Source organism: Topomyia yanbarensis, chromosome 3 (genome assembly GCF_030247195.1).
Source record: "Topomyia yanbarensis strain Yona2022 chromosome 3, ASM3024719v1, whole genome shotgun sequence".
NCBI classification, from domain to species: domain Eukaryota; kingdom Metazoa; phylum Arthropoda; class Insecta; order Diptera; family Culicidae; genus Topomyia; species Topomyia yanbarensis.
In genome coordinates, this window is record NC_080672.1 from 180,469,392 (window position 1) to 180,488,496 (window position 19,105).

At 39.1% G+C, this 19,105-nt stretch overlaps 1 protein-coding gene across 2 annotated transcripts in view; it reads left to right on the forward strand.

Annotated features, from left to right (window-relative positions):
* Window positions 1-16,438: 16,438 nt before the first annotated feature.
* The window catches only part of LOC131693972 (torsin-like protein), a 48,704-nt gene continuing 46,037 nt past the window's right edge, over window positions 16,439-19,105 (forward strand). Inside the window, exons 1-3 of one of the 2 annotated variants that reach the window (XM_058982286.1) lie at window positions 16,439-16,769; window positions 16,984-17,104; window positions 17,385-17,401. In XM_058982286.1, coding sequence (XP_058838269.1) covers window positions 16,565-16,769; window positions 16,984-17,104; window positions 17,385-17,401 — 343 coding nt within the window. In that variant the 5' untranslated portion in view covers window positions 16,439-16,564. The remainder of the gene's footprint in view (window positions 16,770-16,983; window positions 17,105-17,384; window positions 17,402-19,105) is intronic. The other variant, XM_058982285.1, reaches the window with a different exon arrangement.

A 19,105-nucleotide genomic window follows, 5' to 3' on the forward strand; every position in this document is an offset into this window, starting at 1 on the left:
TCGGAGAAAAAAATGGCCATCGAGTCACTTAGAATTTTCATAAGTCATGCCAATGAAATTTTTAAGCCATCTTTATACCTTTCATGCGACTGTGCTTATGTAAATCATCATGCTTGAATATAAATTTAATAAATGGAATGTAATGAAATCCATAGATATATCATATGGCGCTAGTTCGAGAAAATATTAACTCAGCATATTTTTCATTTCAAAACATATATTTTTTATTTAAACGAATTAATTCACATGAATAAGGAGCACTTATCTCTAGTTTGATGTTTTGATGAGTTTGTGAAGTCTCATAATATTTCCAATAAGCTGTAAATGAATGGAAAAGAAGTCTTGAAAGTTTTAGAAAATTCAATACATTTCTTATGAAAGTAATGTAAAATATGGAGCAATGAGTTACGAAGAAAATTTACTTACATTTCATTGCCCCAAATTTGAAAAAAGAACATTAAATTCAATCCACTTCCAAAAATGCTTAGTTTCCTATTTTCACTGATTTCATATAGTAAAATTATGACATTTGCACAATAATACGATTATGAACATCATTACATACGTCTACAAATTCCATAGGGCGAACTTATGAAATACATAAGCGTTCAATGAAATCAAAATTGTGTAGCTTCATAAGATGCGACTTATGAAATTCTTAAGTATATTTGCGTCAGTGTAGAATTTAGATTATTTTATCGTTGTTGCGATCAAATTCATTTGGTTTGTTTTGTTCACAATGTTAGTCGCAGAGCATTTTGGTGATCTATGGCAATTGATGACCTTTACACCCCATACTAGGTCCGCTCCTATTGCAGCTGTTTCGCCCTGTCCGGCACCGAGTCAACCGATGGTCCAACCAGCGCCGCACTCGTCTGTCGCTATGTCAATGGCAGGGACTTGGATTAAAGGCCAAAATTTCAGCTACGGCTGGTGGTGTTGCTGCAATCGGTTTGCCTTCGGCCACGTTGGACATTCGGCTAACGGGAATATTCAGCGAATCCGATTCGGAGGAAGCAGCGCCAGTAGCAGACTGCTTCGGTTCAGCAATACGCTCCGGTATCGGACGAAGCTAACACTCCGGCAGGACGAAGGATTCAATGAGGGGCTCAGGCATAAGTAGCAGAGTCCTTGAACTTCCTGCTTGTCGAGTGAACAATTCCGACGAAACCACTGCCACTCTCGCCAAGCTTGATCACCGTCATAAGTGCGACGTCAGCGGTATAGTGCCAGGAATAGTCGAGAAGAGTGCCAAGACTGACTTGCCGAGAGCAACAAGATTAAATAGCAGGGCGTTTTTAAAGTGACCGTAGTATAACGTAGAGGCTTTAGGCAGATGATTTATTCAGCAGAATAAGATATCAAAATTAGGGACCATTCATAAATTACGTAACGCATTTAGGGGGGGGGGGGGGGGAGGGGGTACGACAAGTTGTGACAAGTTGTGACATAGGGGGGAGGGGGTGTTAACTAGATCGTTACGTAACATGTTTTCATCGAAGAAAAAAAAATTTTCTTGGAATTTGTTACGTAACAGGGGAAGGGGGGATGGAGAAATTTGTGACAATTTGTTACATAGGGGGAGGGGGGAGTCAATTTTGGGCAATTTTTGCGTTACGTAATTTATGAATGGTCCCTTATCCAAAACATAAGAGCTGGCTGCCGAAGTGAATCCACACACACCATCACCTACAGAGGCAAGCAATATTGGAACGCAGCGAAATTCCTTACAATGAATTGATCTTGTTAGATGAAATTCCAGGAAGTACAATTTTCATAGCATAATTTAATCGACCGAAATTGTAGTCCTCAGTCGAGAGAGAGACTGAGAGTAGCAGCAGCTAGGAATTTTCTTTCGAAAGCTAGCAGCGGTTTCGCGTATCCTGCGCTAAGTAGAGAGCGTTAAGACAGATCTCCGAAGCATATCAAGTGCTATCAGATAAGAAAAAACCTCGCATCTATGACCAGTACGACAAGGACGGTCTGCTGACCAACGGTTCCGTCCGGTACCACCACAACACACGGCACCGACGACACATATATTCACAACATACTAATTACTTATCCTTCCGAAAAAGTAAATAAATTGACTATGAAATTTATCATTCGCTGCCTAGTTATTTCGTGCCAATTTGAACAAGACAGCAGATAGCTTTATTGCGGTGCCAAAATGATGGCAACTCGGGATATAATATAAATTTACATATAATTTCTCCTCACTGATATTCTACCAGAATGTATAATGCTCTGCATTATTATTATCACTCCAATCAAATCCTTACTCCTTATCGTCAGTGCCGAGCGCTGTTTTGCATTTGCCGGCCAAATCAACGACAATGCGATAATCGACGATAATTAATTTAATTCGTGTGATTCATTGATTCATGTGATTCATATGATTCATTTGAATCATTTGATTCATTTGATTCGTGTGGTTCATTTGATTCGTTTGATTCATTTGATATTCATTTGATTCATTTGATTCATATGATTCACTTGATTCATTTGATTCATCTGATTCATTTGATTCGCTTGATTCATTTAATTCATTTGAACCATTTGATTCATTTGATTCGTGTGATTAATTTGATTCGCTTAATTCGCTTGATTCATTTAATTTATTTGATTCATTTCATTCTTATCTTTAATTTTATGCATTTCATGTTCAGTCATTCGTTTTATTTCATTCAGTTTGTTAGTATGAGTCAATTTATTCTATTATTCTTATAACTATTTCTAAATATAATCTTAATTTTTATGTAATAACCTAATCTAGTTTGATTCGTGTATATTATAATTTTGATTTCCATTAATTTTTCTACTCATTTTATGAATTTAAAAACCTATTGTTTCATTTTTTGCTTTACTTTTTTATTTCGGTCGTTTTGTTGATTTCTATAATTTATTCAGTTTATTCGAGATTTTTTCTCCATTGGCCTTGATCAGTCTACGTAATGCTGTACATATGGCGATATCCTGGCAGATAATGCCCTGGCTATACACGTTCAGAGTACGTCTGTATGAATATGTTTTCCAAATCTTTATTCTATAGATACTCCGTCTGATCGATAATAACGATCCACGAGCGCCGCACTGCACGAAACTATTATATACTTCATGTCTGCTATTGTTCAGTGTGGACGCAGGGACTATCTTCGTTTTACCTGTACCGGGACTTGTTTACCGTTGTCGTAAGTCTATGTTGCATTATCAGTCAACGTTTGTTAAACGTGATATTACATATACCGCACTTGAAGTAATAATGATTTTGTTTTTCAACCCAGTTAAGCTCAGCCGGAAATGAACCGGAATTCTGGCTGGTTCCAGTTCGTATTCCGGCTCCAGTGACACAACCGATTCTAGTTAGAATCGGTTGTTGCACTGGAGCCGGAATACGAACTGGAACCAGCCAGAATTCCAGTTCATTTCCGGCTGAACTTTACTGGGAAGGAGTGGGGTAAAGATGCTAAACCTTGTTTCTTGACTAACTAGATTTGTGTTGGCTGTTGAACAGGATTTTGATGCTCTTGTTACTTTGCTATTGAACAGAGGCAAATTCTTTCTTGCACTTATTGTAGAGATATGCAGCGTGGTCATGATGGTGTGGAAGTTGGCGTTACAAGATTTATATTTCATTTCCATTGCTCTTAGTGGTGTTGGGACTGTGTTAGATGGTGGGTATGAGCTTAAATTCTCCCGGATTCCGTGACGGGTAGCTGCTTCCCTGCTCTACTGACATTGTTCGCCTCACAGTTAGTACTCTGGATTTTCAACAGCGATTATTGTGTTCTTTCAACGAAAATCGAGGACTGACTTTCGAAAGCCATTCCGTTAGTAGTCGGATTCGACATTGTACCAGATGTTTCGGTCAATCTGGATCCATCAACCAATCCACTGCAGTTTCTCACCGTTTTTTATAATTTTTATCTCGAACGCGATTGAAAATATCGGTTTGTTGTGTTGTTTTCCCCTTCGTATCCAAGGATTGCAACGGTAACTATTTGAAATAAATAACAGATTTATCAGTGTTGCTAGTTTCAGGCATTGTCTACTGCAGAGATGCCAGGTACTTTTTTCAAATGTCTGCAATAATAATTTTAAAAGTCTGGGAAGAACAAAAAATGTCAGGAAAGCTAGTGTAACCAAAAGCCTTTATATTCAAAAATCTGCAAATATCTGCAACCAAACTAAAAAATCTGCAAATATCTGCAACCAAACGGAAAAATCTGCAAATATCTGCGTCATCGAAAAAATCTGCAGCTTAAATTAAAAGTCTGCGAATTTGCAGACTTGTCTGCAAATCTGGCATCTCTGGTCTACTGACATATCAAATTTGACAGTACCAGTTACCTGAGTCAATGGGGGGTAATCATATTTACGATACAGTTTTGGAATGCAAGTGTCTCGTCGTGTCGTTGTCTGCACGCTTCCTGACACATCTTTGTCAGATGTTTTGCTCGATTCGTGCTGATTTCTAGGAATAGGAATTGCTAGGATCGTTGCACAGTTTATGTCCGATTTATGCCAGGGTTTAGCTCGGTTCCTGTCAAAGTTTGCCAGAAAACGCGAGCGAAACCGAGTTCGCCCTAGCTCAACTAACCCGCCAGGATACGCGCAGAAATTTGACAGGGCTGCCAAACCAAGACTTACAGAAATCTAGCAGAGCGGTCTCTGCCAGAAAATTTGCTCACTGGGATCTTGTCTTTCAATATAAATATTATTCCTAGAAAGCTGAAAAATTTTCCATTTTGACACATCGGCGGACCCACATATGCATTGAAAACATCGAAAACTATTGGTTTTCACCTGCCAACAACTTGCCTTGCAATATGAAATTCATTCACAAACTGTTGAAAAAAATTTTTTTTGACACATTGGCGGACCCCCACGTGCATTGAAAATGTCCAAAATAATTGGTTTTCATCGCTACAAGAAATCAATAATGACGTTATTGATTTCCGAGGTGTTTAATTACACTCTGCATCAAGAAGCTTTTATTCTCAGGTATTGCACAGTTCCCACCAAATCGAACTGCACAGTATGAAAGTGTGATGAATCAAAAGTGAGATCAAAAGTGCAACTCCTTCGACCTGACAAATTATTGACATAGAAAAGTGCCAAAAACAAACTTCTTCTTACTTTTAGTAGCTGGGAAGGTTAGCATGGCTGCCAAATTCCCGGTTTTCATAATAAATTTGATGGAACAAGTTAATTTTTTGTCGTTTTCATATGGCAACCGTGAAAAAAGTGTGATAGCGAAGTGCATCAAAAATCCAACTTACAAAGCAATAAGCAATAATACGTGTATCTAAAACACCGATCAGCCATACTGGTTTTAAAAACGACAGCTAACAACATTGTTTACTAGTTACTTGTGATGAAACATTCGACTTCATATATGATTGCTTGGATTTCAGTTTGTATACAAAGTTGTTTGCTGTCATTTTTCACCCCCGCAGCCAGTTGCACGCTTACCTCGCTTCTCACCTAGTTCCCGGTCAAACCATTCGGAATTTGATTCGGAATCCTGAATGGAGTCAGTATGGATTCCAAATCAAATGCAACAACCGGTTCTGAGTCGGAATCGGTTGTTACATTTGATTTGGGATCTATATTGACTCCATTCAGAAATCCGAACCGGTTCCGGAATGAGTTTAACTGGGTTACTGCCAAAGACGAACCACCATCGAACTCAAACACCTTGCTCTGCATACCCGGTCAAACCATTCGGAATTTGATTCGGAATCCTGAATGGAGTCAGTATCGATTCCAAATCAGATGCAACAACCGATTCTGAGTCGGAATCGGTTGAAGCATTTGATTTGGAATCCATGGATGCATAATGACTGCATTCAGAAATCCGCACCGGTTCCGGAATGAGTTTAACTGGGAAGAAGTGCGATATAGTTGCTTTGACAATTCCAGTTTTTATAAAAATAAAACAAATTTTCTGAAAAATCGTTTGGCATTCCTGCGCTAATATACTATGTGTTTGCACCCGGTCAGCGTGGCAAGCAGAAAGTTAGCAAAAGTTAACCCTTTCATGCCCAACTTTTTTCTAGTGCATGTAGGGTTTCAAAACTATTTTTGCTTGAAAACGGTAGGGTCGAGAAACACGAAAAGCCATTTTCCATAGAGATAGAAGATTCCCCAGCAGTGCTAGAAGCTGCTCAATTTTTACCTTCCAATGCTCAATACAATTCTCGTAGAATATTTACAATAGTCCAATTGCGTGAAAAATGTAGCCAAAGACAAACTAAATTGATAAGTTTTATCAGATTTCAATAATATTGCCACACAACGAAGATATATGAAAAATTTATTTTCCGTCGCCAACGTAAATTATTCCTGGCAGCACTGCTCCATCGGAATCCAATCAGATTAATTGCAATAACATCAGTTCTGGAGCTGATCCTTGTAACTATTAGTACTCAAATGAAAGGCAATAGTCAATTTATTAGCCTTACTTGTTTTTGTGAGAAAATCTTGCCTCAATCAAAAGTTATAGCTGTTTAAAAATGTTGTTGTCCACAAACAACATGGGCACGAATGGGTTAAGCAAAGCGAAATTGATGCTGGCATGGTTTCTGCGAGCATATTGCGCGGTTTGTGCGAGAATTCTGGCAACAAATTGGGTCATTAAGCTATATACAGTTTTTCATTCCATTCGATAAATTTTAAGTACAATATACATAATAAAACATCATTTCAAAAAAAAAAAATCGTTATAATACGTAACACGAATTTTTTGTTTTTTAAAATAAATCTTACATAAACTTGGCAACCATAGGAAAACGGCGGTTGTTTACATCTGGCCCATCAAGACTACACCCAAAATGAAAAAAAAACTATATTCATTGTATCCCGGTCAGCGTGGCAAGCAGAAAGTTAGCAAAAGTTGAGCAAAGCGAAATTGATGCTGGCAGTTTCTGCGAGCATTTTGCGCGATTTGTGCGAAAATTCTGGCAAAGAATTCGCTCAAATGCAACAACCGTTTCTGACAGAAGTGGTTAAACCAACCGGTGCTTCTCACTTTTATCCACAATCGAGCCATAAATGTACTGCCAAGATCTCTGCACGCCTCCTGCCATATCTTTGTCAGATGTTTTGCTCGATTCGTGCTAAATTCTACCAGGTAGGAATTGCCAGGATCTTTGCACAGTTTATGTCCGAGTTATGCCAGGGTTTAGCTCGGTTCCTATCAAAATTTGTCAGAAAACGCCAGCGAAACCGAGTTCGCCCTAGCTCAACTAATCCTCTAAGAACGGTTGGTTTCAAAATCGTCCAATGAAGGACGTTCGTTGGACCAATTTGGACAACGTCCAAATAACCGTTCAACGAACGTCCATCGTTGGACCCGTGTTGAACGATTTTGAAACAATTTTTTGGACGTCTCAGTGGGAACCCGATAGGATACGCGCAGAAATCTGACAGGGCTGCCAAACCAAGACTTACACGCTCATTGAAAATAACTCAAAAGTAAGTGACCAGCCACTCAATTCCATAAAAAGTGCACATGGTCAAAAATTGAGTTTTCCTCACTTACTCAGTTTTGAGTTCGGTACAAAATGTCAATTTTGAGTACTTTTTACGCAAAGACAAAATATGAAATTTAACCGATCTGTATTTTTAATAATACTAACAAACGCATTAATCTGTATATAAAATTCCACTTTCCTGCATCTCTAGTTGTTAATACGATGCTTATAAATTTATTCCGAGGTTCTTTCTCCTTTTTCCTGTAAATAGGATCTCGATCTATTGGATCTGCAAAATAATAAACTATGTTATTTTAAAAAAGAAACCATACTTGTGAAAACTTACCTTTTAGTTTTCCGAATCTCTCCTCGTTGATTCTTTTGCTGTTGAATCAACATTTGAATCTATTTTCAATTTTTTTGAGCGGGCTGTTCCACTTCGTGCGCCAGTAAGTTTTTTTTCACTCAAATAGTTGATAATCTCATGGTTACTCAAAAGTTCAGTCAATTCTACTCAAATCGATACTCATTTTTTGACAGTTTGCCCAGGTTTTTAAAATTGAGTAGTGGAAACTCAAATTTTGAGTAGTTTTGAATGAGCGTGTACAGAAATCTAGCAGAGCGGTCTCTGCCAGAAAATTTGCTCACTGGGATGGTGTTTATGTCAATTAAAAATAACCCTGCGGGAAAACCGGGAAAACATGTGTTCATTTTTTTTTCTGACAGGGCATCATTTGTCGTGAAATTCGGAATGTCAAATCCTTCTGATAGTGTCAAATCCAGACCACAGAGAACAGACATCCATGATCGAACAAAAATGTTTAAAAAACGTGTGTAAACATTTGAATTAATATTCGATAAACACTAGCGCCACCACACCAACCTATCCCAACTATCCGTCAAATCCATTCCGGAACCGGTTCGAAATCCTGAATTGATTCAGTATGGAATCTTGCTCAAAGAATACAACCGATTCCGACTCTATCGGTTGATGCATTTGAGCTGGAATTCATGCTGGAAGTCCGAACCGGTTCCGGACTAGTTTGACTGGGTAGAGGAATAACCGCTGTCAATTCTGTCAAACTCAGCCACAAAAAAACATGATGACAGTAGCGCACCTGGTTTGGATATCCCAACTACCTTCGAAACCGTTAGAGATTTTACACAAGTTGAATGCTGAAGATAGACGTCTGTTCTCTGTCAACATATTTCTTTATTTTAAATTTAAATTTATTTTCACATTTCCTGAGTTAGAAAAATACATGGTTGCAATCACGAAAATCAGCTTTATCGATGTATGTAATAAAAAATAGTTTTTTTTTCTCATTTAATGACCCAATTCGCTCAAATGCAACAACCGTTTCTGACAGAAGCGGTTAAACCAACCGATGTTGATCACTTTTATCCTGAATCCAGCCAGAAATGTACGGCCAAGATCTCTGCATGCTTCCTGCCATATCTTTGTCAGATGTTTTGCTCGATTCGTGCTACATTCTACCAGGTAGGAATTGCCAGGATCTTTGCACAGTTTATGTCCGAGTTATGCCAGGCTTTTGCTCGGTTCCTGTCAAAACTTGCCAGAAAACGCGAGCAAAACCGAGTTCGCCCTAGCTCAACTAACCCGACAGGACCCTCTAAGAACGGTTGGTTTCAAAATTGTCCAATGAAGGACGTTCGTTGGACCAATTTGGACAACGTCCAAATAACCGTTCAACGAACGTAAATTTTTGGACGTCTCAGTGGGGATACGCGCAGAAATATGACAGGGCTGCCAAACCAAGACTTTCAGAAATCTAACAGAGCGGTCTCTGCCAGAAAAACAAACAAATTGTTCAAACAGCACAATTTTTTTTTGCATTGCGATTTGTTTGACGTATACATTCGACAGTGTACTGATCCATCAAACCAACGACACGACTAGACACTGGCATTCCAAAACTGTATCGAACATCCGACTACCCCTCAGTGACTCAGGTAACTGGTAACGTCAAATGTGACATTTGGATAGAAAATGTGGCAACCCCTGGTTACGCAGGGGAAAAACAATTTGACAACAAAACATACCGTAAGCCACTAAAAATAGGAAATCTTTCCAGAAATGATCTAACTAATCCGTTAGTGTTTTTGTTTCCAGCAATCTGGTTACAACCATAAACTTGTGGACCTGGCTTGTAGAAATGCATGGACGGGCACGGATATCTCTGCCTCCTTCCAGTTTATTTGGATCACATTTCATATGCAACTTTAACGGAATCTGGTTTTATGACGAAGGTAACGAGAAAACGAAGGTGGTGCGCATTCTGAAATGCAGGGATACTGGCGAGTAACGAATGCATTTGAGCAATTTGTCCAAACCGCAGGTACAGTTCAGAAATTTATGACATTATGACTAATTAGCGTGCAACTGCTACGAATGTCAAGGTTTGAACGTATACGGTATTCTATGGACCGGACCATCAATATGCGATTACCGCTAAAACCTATCCAGACGACATTTGCAAAACAATGAAACCTTCGTTAAAACCCATCGAGCAAAAACTGTCTCCACCTGAAATCTTAACATCAGTTAAATCTTTGGCGGTCTCAGTAACAGAATCTTATAGCCAGCGAGGAAGATTGCGGATTATTTCAAAAGCTACCATTAAGTACACAGAACGGCCGATATGTTTTGTTGCGTTATTAATCCTGCAGGTAAATCACTTTGAAGAGGATTTTTTGGAAAAAAATATCCGCAAACGATATTAGCTACAATTTAGCCGAGAATCCCGTGCCGATTCCATCGTAATACAAAATAAAACTTTATCTTGGGAGTCAAAAAGACGTTGATGCTATCCAAGATATTGTGCTCTAGCTGTGATAATGTTATTGAATGAACTGCATACACCGTTATTTAGATTAAACACTTTAAACATAAAACAGTAATCCAATATACAAATATTAATTAAATAATAGTTTTAGAATGTAATTATTTGCGCGGTAAAGGCACGTAGAAACGAACGTTAATAAAATTTATTTTTCACATCAAATTCGATTATTGTTATTTCAAAGTATCTGACGCTGATTGCGTTTTTTTCTCGCTGTGATTTTTGAGCTGCGAGGGAAATTGTATGATATTGCCACGCGCTCATAAAAAAAAGATTATTAAGTATTTTTGTCCAGAATTTCCTTAAAAAGAACCGCTTAACCCGCCATTATCACTCGATTAGTCTCCGAATACTTCTTTACTTCCCGTTTCATGTATCAAGGTACTAGAGGCAGCAAGCACCGATTCAGTGGCACTCGTTTTTATCATCAACGGACGACAGTTTCCCTGCGCTTCTTCCTGATGCTCTTGGGTGTGACTTGTGAAATTTTAAAATATACAGTGCAAAGACTGCAAAAAATACGGACAAGTGCAGTATAAGAAATAAGTCATGCTATAGACAACGCACAAGAACGATTTCTCTCCAGTGTGCAATCCAACATGAGCTCTATAAGGGCTTTGCCAGCCTAAAAGCCTTGCCGCAGTAAAGAAATGAGGTTTATCATTCGTGTGTCGTCACATAAGATTTATGGCAAACCTGTACCGAAACATTCAATTTGGACAATAATCTATGCAATTTATTTGGTTCTATACTAACATCACAGCTATTTGGTTTGTGTTTCAAGTGAATCTTATTTATATGAACTTGCAGATGTTCAGCCCTCTTCACAAACGTGCTTTCGTTCTTCATAGTGTATTTTCATATGCGTTGTTAGCGAAGAAGGTAATCGGAAAGATTTACTACACCATTTACATCCGTACGGCATCAATTTGTACAAGATGTAGAGTTCTTCTCCTTAACATCATTAACCTGTGACGGTTGCTCTGGTTCCATCTTCCATGCATCGCCAAATTCTTCCTGGCCCATGAACCGTTAGCTATGATGTAATTTTAAATTGTCATCCGTGAGTTGCTGGGATGAACTGAGGGTTGTGTTGCAAGGCTCACATCGATGCAACCGGCCAACGGCATGCCCTTTCAGTGCCAGTAACGAGGTACGACGAATAAAACTTTTGTCACATTGTTGACACGAATGTTTTTATGGTCGGCCATATGCAGAACAAACGTGTATTCAAACGCCTTCATGGATTTTGACACTTTCCGGTGTGCGTTTTCTCGTGGTTTAGCAGATAGTGCTTCTGGAGTTCCGCTTCTGGACAGCCACATGGTAAATTTTCATCACTATAGTTCACGACGATGCCAAACTTATTAAAATGGGTATTCTTCGACATTTTTCAGCACGAAGGGAAACATGACGGAAGATGCAGTACCTTCGATGTCGCAAATGATCGAATTGGTGGCAAGTACGTTCTCATCGAAACTTACGGCTGCCACCTTTTTTCACCTTTTAAAGTTAACTGCTTTTCAACTCACTGAAAAATTGTAGGCACAAAAACAACGTTCGAGACGAAATTTCGCTGCTAGGAAATACCCATCTACCACAGAGAACAGACGTCCATCTTCAGCATTCAACTTGTGTAAAATCTCTAACGGTTTCGGAGGTAGTTGGGATATCCAAACCAAGTGCGCTACTATTGTCATATTTTTTTGTGGCTGAGTTCGACAGAATTGACAGCGGTTATTCCTCTACCCAGTCAAACTAGTCCGGAACCGGTTCGGACTTCCAGCATGAATACCAGCTCAAATGCATCAACCGATAGAGTCGGAATCGGTTGTATTCTTTGAGCAAGATTCCATACTGAATCCATTCAGGATTTCGAACCGGTTCCGGAATGGATTTGACGGATAGTTGGGATAGATTGGTGTGGCGGCGCTAGTGTTTATCGTATATTAATTCAAATGTTTACACACGTTTTTTTAAACATTTTTGTTCGATCATGGACGTCTGTTCTCTGTGGTTGGGATATCCAAACCACCCACTGAGACGTCCAAAAAATTGTTTCAAAATCGTTCAACACGGGTCCAACGATGGACGTTTGTTGGACGGTTATTTGGACGTTGTCCAAATTGGTCCAACGAACGTCCTTCATTGGACGTTTTTGAAACCAACCGTTCTTAGAGGGCACCCTCTAAGAACGGTTGGTTTCAAAATCGTCCAATGAAGGACGTTCATTGGACCAATTTGGACAACGTTCAAATAACCATTCAGCGAACGTCCATCGTTGGAACCGTGTTGAACGATTTTGAAACAATTTTTTGGACGTCTCAGTGGGCAGGTGCACCACTGTCGTCATGTTTTTTTTGTGGCTGAGTTCGACCTAAGAGAAGAGACGACAACAGGCTTCTTGCTCTTCTTAATTTTATCTACCAGGCCCTGTCGTAATTCCAAAGACAACAAGCATCCATCGTTGCCAGATTCCATTCGCAAGTTTTTCACAATTGCTGAAAATAATTGTACCTCAAATATCAACCCTCTGTCAAAAATTCACAATACTAACTGCATTTAAAAATTGAATTTTATGTTTATTCGTGTCTCTTATAACAATACACGTAGTTATATCGTCATTCAGGGTATTTATTCAATTTGCATGAAATGTTCATGTGCATGAAAAGTAGCCAAAATAAATTCAGCAGCACTGTTTTTCATCCCGTTTAAAAATATTATGAACGCTCTTGACTGGCAAATCGACCAATCAGACGCTGGTTCAATATTGAGGTTAGGACTGGATCAAATTGGCTACGCGATTGTCTTCTCATCCCCAGTTAAGCTCAGCCGGAAATGAACTGGAATTCTGGCTGGTTCCAGTTCGTATTCCGGCTCTAGTGACACAACCGATTCTAGTTAGAATCGGTTGTTGCACTGGAACCGGAATACGAACTGGAACCAGCCAGAATTCCAGTTCATTTCCGGCTGAACTTTACTGGGTAGAGTTCGACAGAATTGACAGCGGTTATTCCTCTACCCCAGTTAAACTAATTCCGGAACCGGTTCGAATTTCTAAATGGACCCACTGAGACGTCCGAAAAATTGTTTCAAAATCGTTCAGCACGGGTCCAACGATGGACGTTCGTTGAACGGTTATTTGGACGTTGTCCAAATTGGTCCAACGAACGTCCTTCATTGGACGATTTTGAAACTAACCGTTGTGCATCTACTGTAGTGTGGCAATTTTGTTTTTTCTAGAGGAAGCTTTGCACCTTTTTTTTCAAAAAACGAGGCTAATTTTTGTGCTCCAATTTTTTTTTCTACGAACTATTTATGTTGTAAACATAACATGGTTGCTATACAGCAACAGAAGATCAAATAAACAAAGAAGTGTTGCTGAAAAAATATTTGTTTTGCCTTTTCGAGGGGTGACTCAATGAACTGGTAACTGACGGTAAACTACTCGGACACTTTTTCTTCAGAAAATTTCATGAAGTTTCAGGTCGTGTCGTTGATCAAACTTTCTCTGTGCTTGTTTTATTATGTTTGTCAAACAATATTAGGCGTAATGTCCGGTAACGCATCACTACAAATATTTGATGAAAAAAGTTTGTTAAACAGTTGATCTCGTGTACTGGCCTTGTCAAATTTGTTTGTCAAACACGTTTATTTGATAAAATTTTGCTTCATCAAATATTTTACGTTATGACAAACAGTGCACTATTAGCTTTACTATTAATGAAAATACGGCACGGATATTTTTCATATTTGGTCTTAGCGTAAAAAGTACTCAAATTTGACATTTTCGTCCCGAACTCAAAACTGAGTAGTCGAAGACAACTCATTTTTTGACCATGTGCATTTTTTATGAAATTGAGTGGCTGGTTACTCACTTTTGAGTTATTTTCAACGAGCGTGCGGAATACGAACTGCGGAGTTACCCAGTTAAACTCATTCCGGAACCGGTTCGGATTTCTGAATGGACCCACTGAGACGTCCAAAAAATTGTTTCAAAATCGTTCAACACGGGTCCAACGATGGACGTTTGTTGAACGGTTATTTGGACGTTGTTCAAATTGGTCCAACGAACGTCCTTCATTGGACGATTTTGAAACCAACCGTTCTTAGAGGGGAGTCATTATGGATTCCAAATCACCCAGTTAAGCTCAGCCGGAAATGAACTGGAATTCTGACTGGTTCCAGTTCGTATTCCGGCTCCAGTGACACAATCGATTCTAGTTAGAATCGGTTGTGTCACTGGAGCCGGAATGTGAACTGGAACCAGCCAGAATTCCAGTTTATTTCCGGCTGAACTTTACTGGGTAAATGCAAGAACTCATTCCGGAACCGGTTCGGATTTCTGAATGGAGTCATTATGGATTCCAAATCAAATGCAACAACCGATTCCGAATCAATCGGTTTCAGAATCGGTTGTTGCATTTGATTTGGAATCCATACTGACTCCATTCAGGATTCCGAATCAAATTCCGAATGGTTTGACCGGGCGATTCCGACTCAGAATCGGTTGTTGCATTTGATTTGGAATCCATACTGACTCCATTCAGGATTCCGAATCAAATTCCGAATGGTTTGACCTGGTATAACTCTGTCAGCATCAATTTCGCTTTGCTCAACTTTTGCTTGCCACGCTGACCGGGTGGAACCAGCCAAAATTCCGGGGGGTGGGGGGTTAACAAGTAAAGCTTAGCCGGAAATGAGCCGGAATTCCAGCTGGTTGCAGTTAGTATTCCGGCTCCAGTTATACAAGCTATTCTAACTGGAATCGGTTGCGTGACTGGAGCCGGAGTATTAACATGAACCAGCTGGATTTCTGGCTCATTTCCGGCTGAACTTTACTGGGTTGAACTGTCAGATTTTCTTTGATGAATACTGGCAACCCTGTCGAAAGTTTTATTTTGTTACCCTCTAAGAACGGTTGGTTTCAAAATCGTCCAATGAAGGACGTTCGTTGGACCAATTTGGACGACGTCCAAATATCCGTTCAACAATCGTCCATCGTTGAACCCGTGTTGAACGATTTTGAAACAATTTTTTGGATGTTTCAGTGGGTGGTTTTTTTATCATCCAGATTTTTAGGTTAAGATATTTCCCGCTTGGAAGAAAAACGGGCAGCCAGCAAAAATCCGTCAGGATTCCGGCAGCTGTCAAAATTATCAAAATGGCGCTGCCAGAATTCAGCTATATTCCTCCCAGTTCTGGCAGGCAGATTCGCCTCACCGGTTATGTTTTGTTTATCGTTCTTTCATTTTCGCCATATTTACATTTTTCCAAAAAGGATAGTTTTGGCAGATGAAAAAATAGGAAGAAACAAAGATTTTGGTTTCAAACATGGTAAGTAATATGGATTTCATGCCTCCAGACATGTTTTTATTATAGATTTACGTAAAATTTAAAAAAAATTAAGTAAAAATACAAGCAAAACCTGAAGCGGTACAAAACCGGTCCTGCCGGTGCGTGCCTGGCTGAAATCCGGCAGAAAAAACCGTTAATAACCGTAAGGCGAAAAATTCTGCCAGAAACGGTTGTTGCATTTGAGCCGGCCGGCTGTGCAGCGCTCTGCCAGCCAGACCCCCAGAAATTCTACCAGACTTTTTATTTCGCTGCCGGCTATCTGGGGGGATTTCTGCCATGCACGTCCGAGCGGGTTATGGCGATTTCGCTTGAACCTTACACGCAACCATAAAATAACCTACGGAATAAGTTCTTTTAACTTAAATTCAGGTACTTTTGAGCTGTGCGTCGCTTTCGTACTTATTAGTGTTGTCAAAAACAAAACGAGAGATTCGACTCAGTCGAGGTCTTCCGTGCAGTAAGGTACTTTTGAGTTGTTTGGGGTATACTTAAAATTAGGTAAATTCAACTTAAATTTAAGCAAATCAAACTCAAGGTTGAGTTATTATTTTTGCCGTAGTTAAATGGAAACTACCTTCAACACGGTTTACCTAATTTTACCTTCCTGCACGTGACCGCGAGATTAGGTCAAAAGTTCTTAATTTTAGGTAGTTTTTCGGTGACGTGTACACTGAGTCAGGTTCTAAACCCAACCGCTGTCAGTTCATACATTTTGACAGCGGTTGGGGTTAGGAACTGACTCAGTTTCGCCTCAAACAAAAACCACATTAGTATGTTTGAAAAACTATGCTGAAAGTAGTGCAGTTAGTTTACTGAAACTATCCTTTCTCATAGACCGAAAATTGAAAACAACGTACTAAAGCAATGTGGTTATCTACCAATATATTGATTTGGATTCTTGTAATTGGGATTTTTGGATTTTCTCATGCATTCTTTGATCCAATCACAGGGATTGCCGGTGGTATTGCAGTAGGACTGGGTTTGTTGAATATTGATTTTCTGAAGGAAAACACATATTGTAAATTCAGTGAGTGCTGTATTGCACCTTATCTGAAAACAGATATTGATGGTTTGTTCACTTTTATTTAAATTTTATCCTGCATTAGGATCAATATAGATTGCACACTGTGGCTCATTATGTTATTCCCAAACATGTTCCAGTGAATATTTTGCAATCTCAATTGGTTCTGGGCAGTAACGTAGTAGCAACCGCGGGTGATCTCTTATGCTTTTATTTAAATTTTATCCTGCATTGATTTCTAAACGAAACATTCAAATTTCAGGTTTGCGTCGACAATTGCAACATCGCTTGTTTGGGCAACATATAGTGCAAGAAACATTGATTAACGCACTTGGTGGGCACTTTAGAAACATAAAAAATTCTCGAAAACCGTTGGTGATGAGGTATACAAGTAATCAAAATAGTTTAAGCTGCACAAATACTCGGCTGTATTATAGCTGCAATTCGCTGTGCTGTAACTTTAACTTGAAAAATTCAGTTTAAGCCGAACGTACTCCATAGTTTTACTCAATCCGCGTTGCGCACATTTTTTTTTTATTTACCTACTTGAATTCATGTTATCGTAAGGATTATTCCATGTTTGGTTCTCTAGCTTTACAAACCAAGATTAGTAATTCGCATAGAAAAATTTGTCAGTAACTAATGTACGTATCCTTGTTTCAGCTTTGATGGTACAACTGGTAAGTAATGATAAATAATCTTACATTTATTTTTAAAACGGGTACATCTTTGAGTGACATCACATACACTTACCCTTTAAAAGTTTGGGATCGCGGTAGGATTTTAATGAGCCATTTAAAAGCTTCTATCGATATTTCATACCTTATCATAGAAAATAAGGGAAAACCGGCTAATACGAACACTGGGTAAGAGGGACACCTTGCGTTTCTCTCAAACCAGTGTTTCAAATAAACCACACATTTCCCACCAAGGAGCCTGTTTCCAAACGAGCGGTGGAAACCAATCATTGTTATGCACGTTTCTGGGAGTGTGTAAAAAAATCAAAGCAATCCAAGAGGGTTTTGATTCTTAGGTTTTCACTCCTGGTTTTGGCTCCTCCTGTCCACTCCGGTTTGTGATTCTTATTTTGTCGCCGCTTATAGACCGAATTTAATTTCAAACTTTTCTAACAGGTCTTCAAGATTTGTATGTTTAATTTCTCAATTATACCAGCAGTAGGTACAGGGTGCGCCAGCTGGATGTATCCTTTTACAACATTGAACAACTTCGCCATTTTTAGCCGTTTTCACAAGTAAACAAGTTTTTTAGGATATTTTATGCCATTTAAACCAGGTTTATTATACAACGTAGATTATATAACCCCCATTTGATACACAAAAAGCAGCTCTTTTGCGGGCATTTTGCATGACATTGGACAGCATATCGGGCTTAATCGCACAAATTTCAGCTCGTATATTAGCTTTGAGCTCGTCAAGGTACTTAGGTTTGCTAGAATATACTTTACTTTTCAAGTAACCCCACAGAAAAATATCTGGCACCGTTAAATCCGGAGGATGAGGAGGCCATTCCAAATCATAATTTTTTGAGACAACGCGCCCTGAGAATTTGCTCTGCAAGAACTTGATTGCGGTGTGGCCAGGTGCCCCGTCTTGTTGAAAATAGAAGTTTTTCGGACCTATTTTCTGCATTTGTGGACAGACAAAGTGCGCCAAAATCCAACGGTAGTGTCCGTTGTCGATGGTCTCTCCCTCTTTAATAAAATAAGGACCGATGCTTGTTTTGGAGCATACTCCGGCCAAAACAGTTACTTTCTGGTCGTGCAGTGGTGTTTGATGTATACCATGTGGATTCTGTGTCCCCCAAATTCGAAAATTTTGTTTATTTACTCCGCCGGAAAGGGTGAAGTGAGCCTGCCATATTTTTTACAATAAGCACGCACAGTTTTCACTACGGAACGATCGTTTTCAATGTAAAGCGCTACGATTTCAGCGCGTTCTTTTGGTGTAAATCGACTTATAGCTAAAATGGCACTCCTTCGAGGTCTATCGAAAAGTAGCTTTCGCCATGAACTGTACCAAGGATCTGTTTTGCTTTTGTGCTTGATAAAATGAAAATTGAAAATCTAAATTGAGCTCGGGCTTTTAAACTGTATGCTGCAATTATAATCTAGTAACCTGTTTTCACTCCTTGGCGGTTTTCACTCCTCAGGAGTCAAAAAACCATGAGTGATGAAATCATGGATTTTAATGATTTGTCAAACTATGGTTTTTTCAACGCATGCTGATTGGAGTGATTTTTGAAACACTGTCTCAAACTGTACAATTGAATGAAAATGTAATGATACGATAGCATTTCTAAAAGATTTCAAGTGCTTCTAAGTCAGCAATAATGAAATATGGGAAATATCAGATATACGAGCAAAA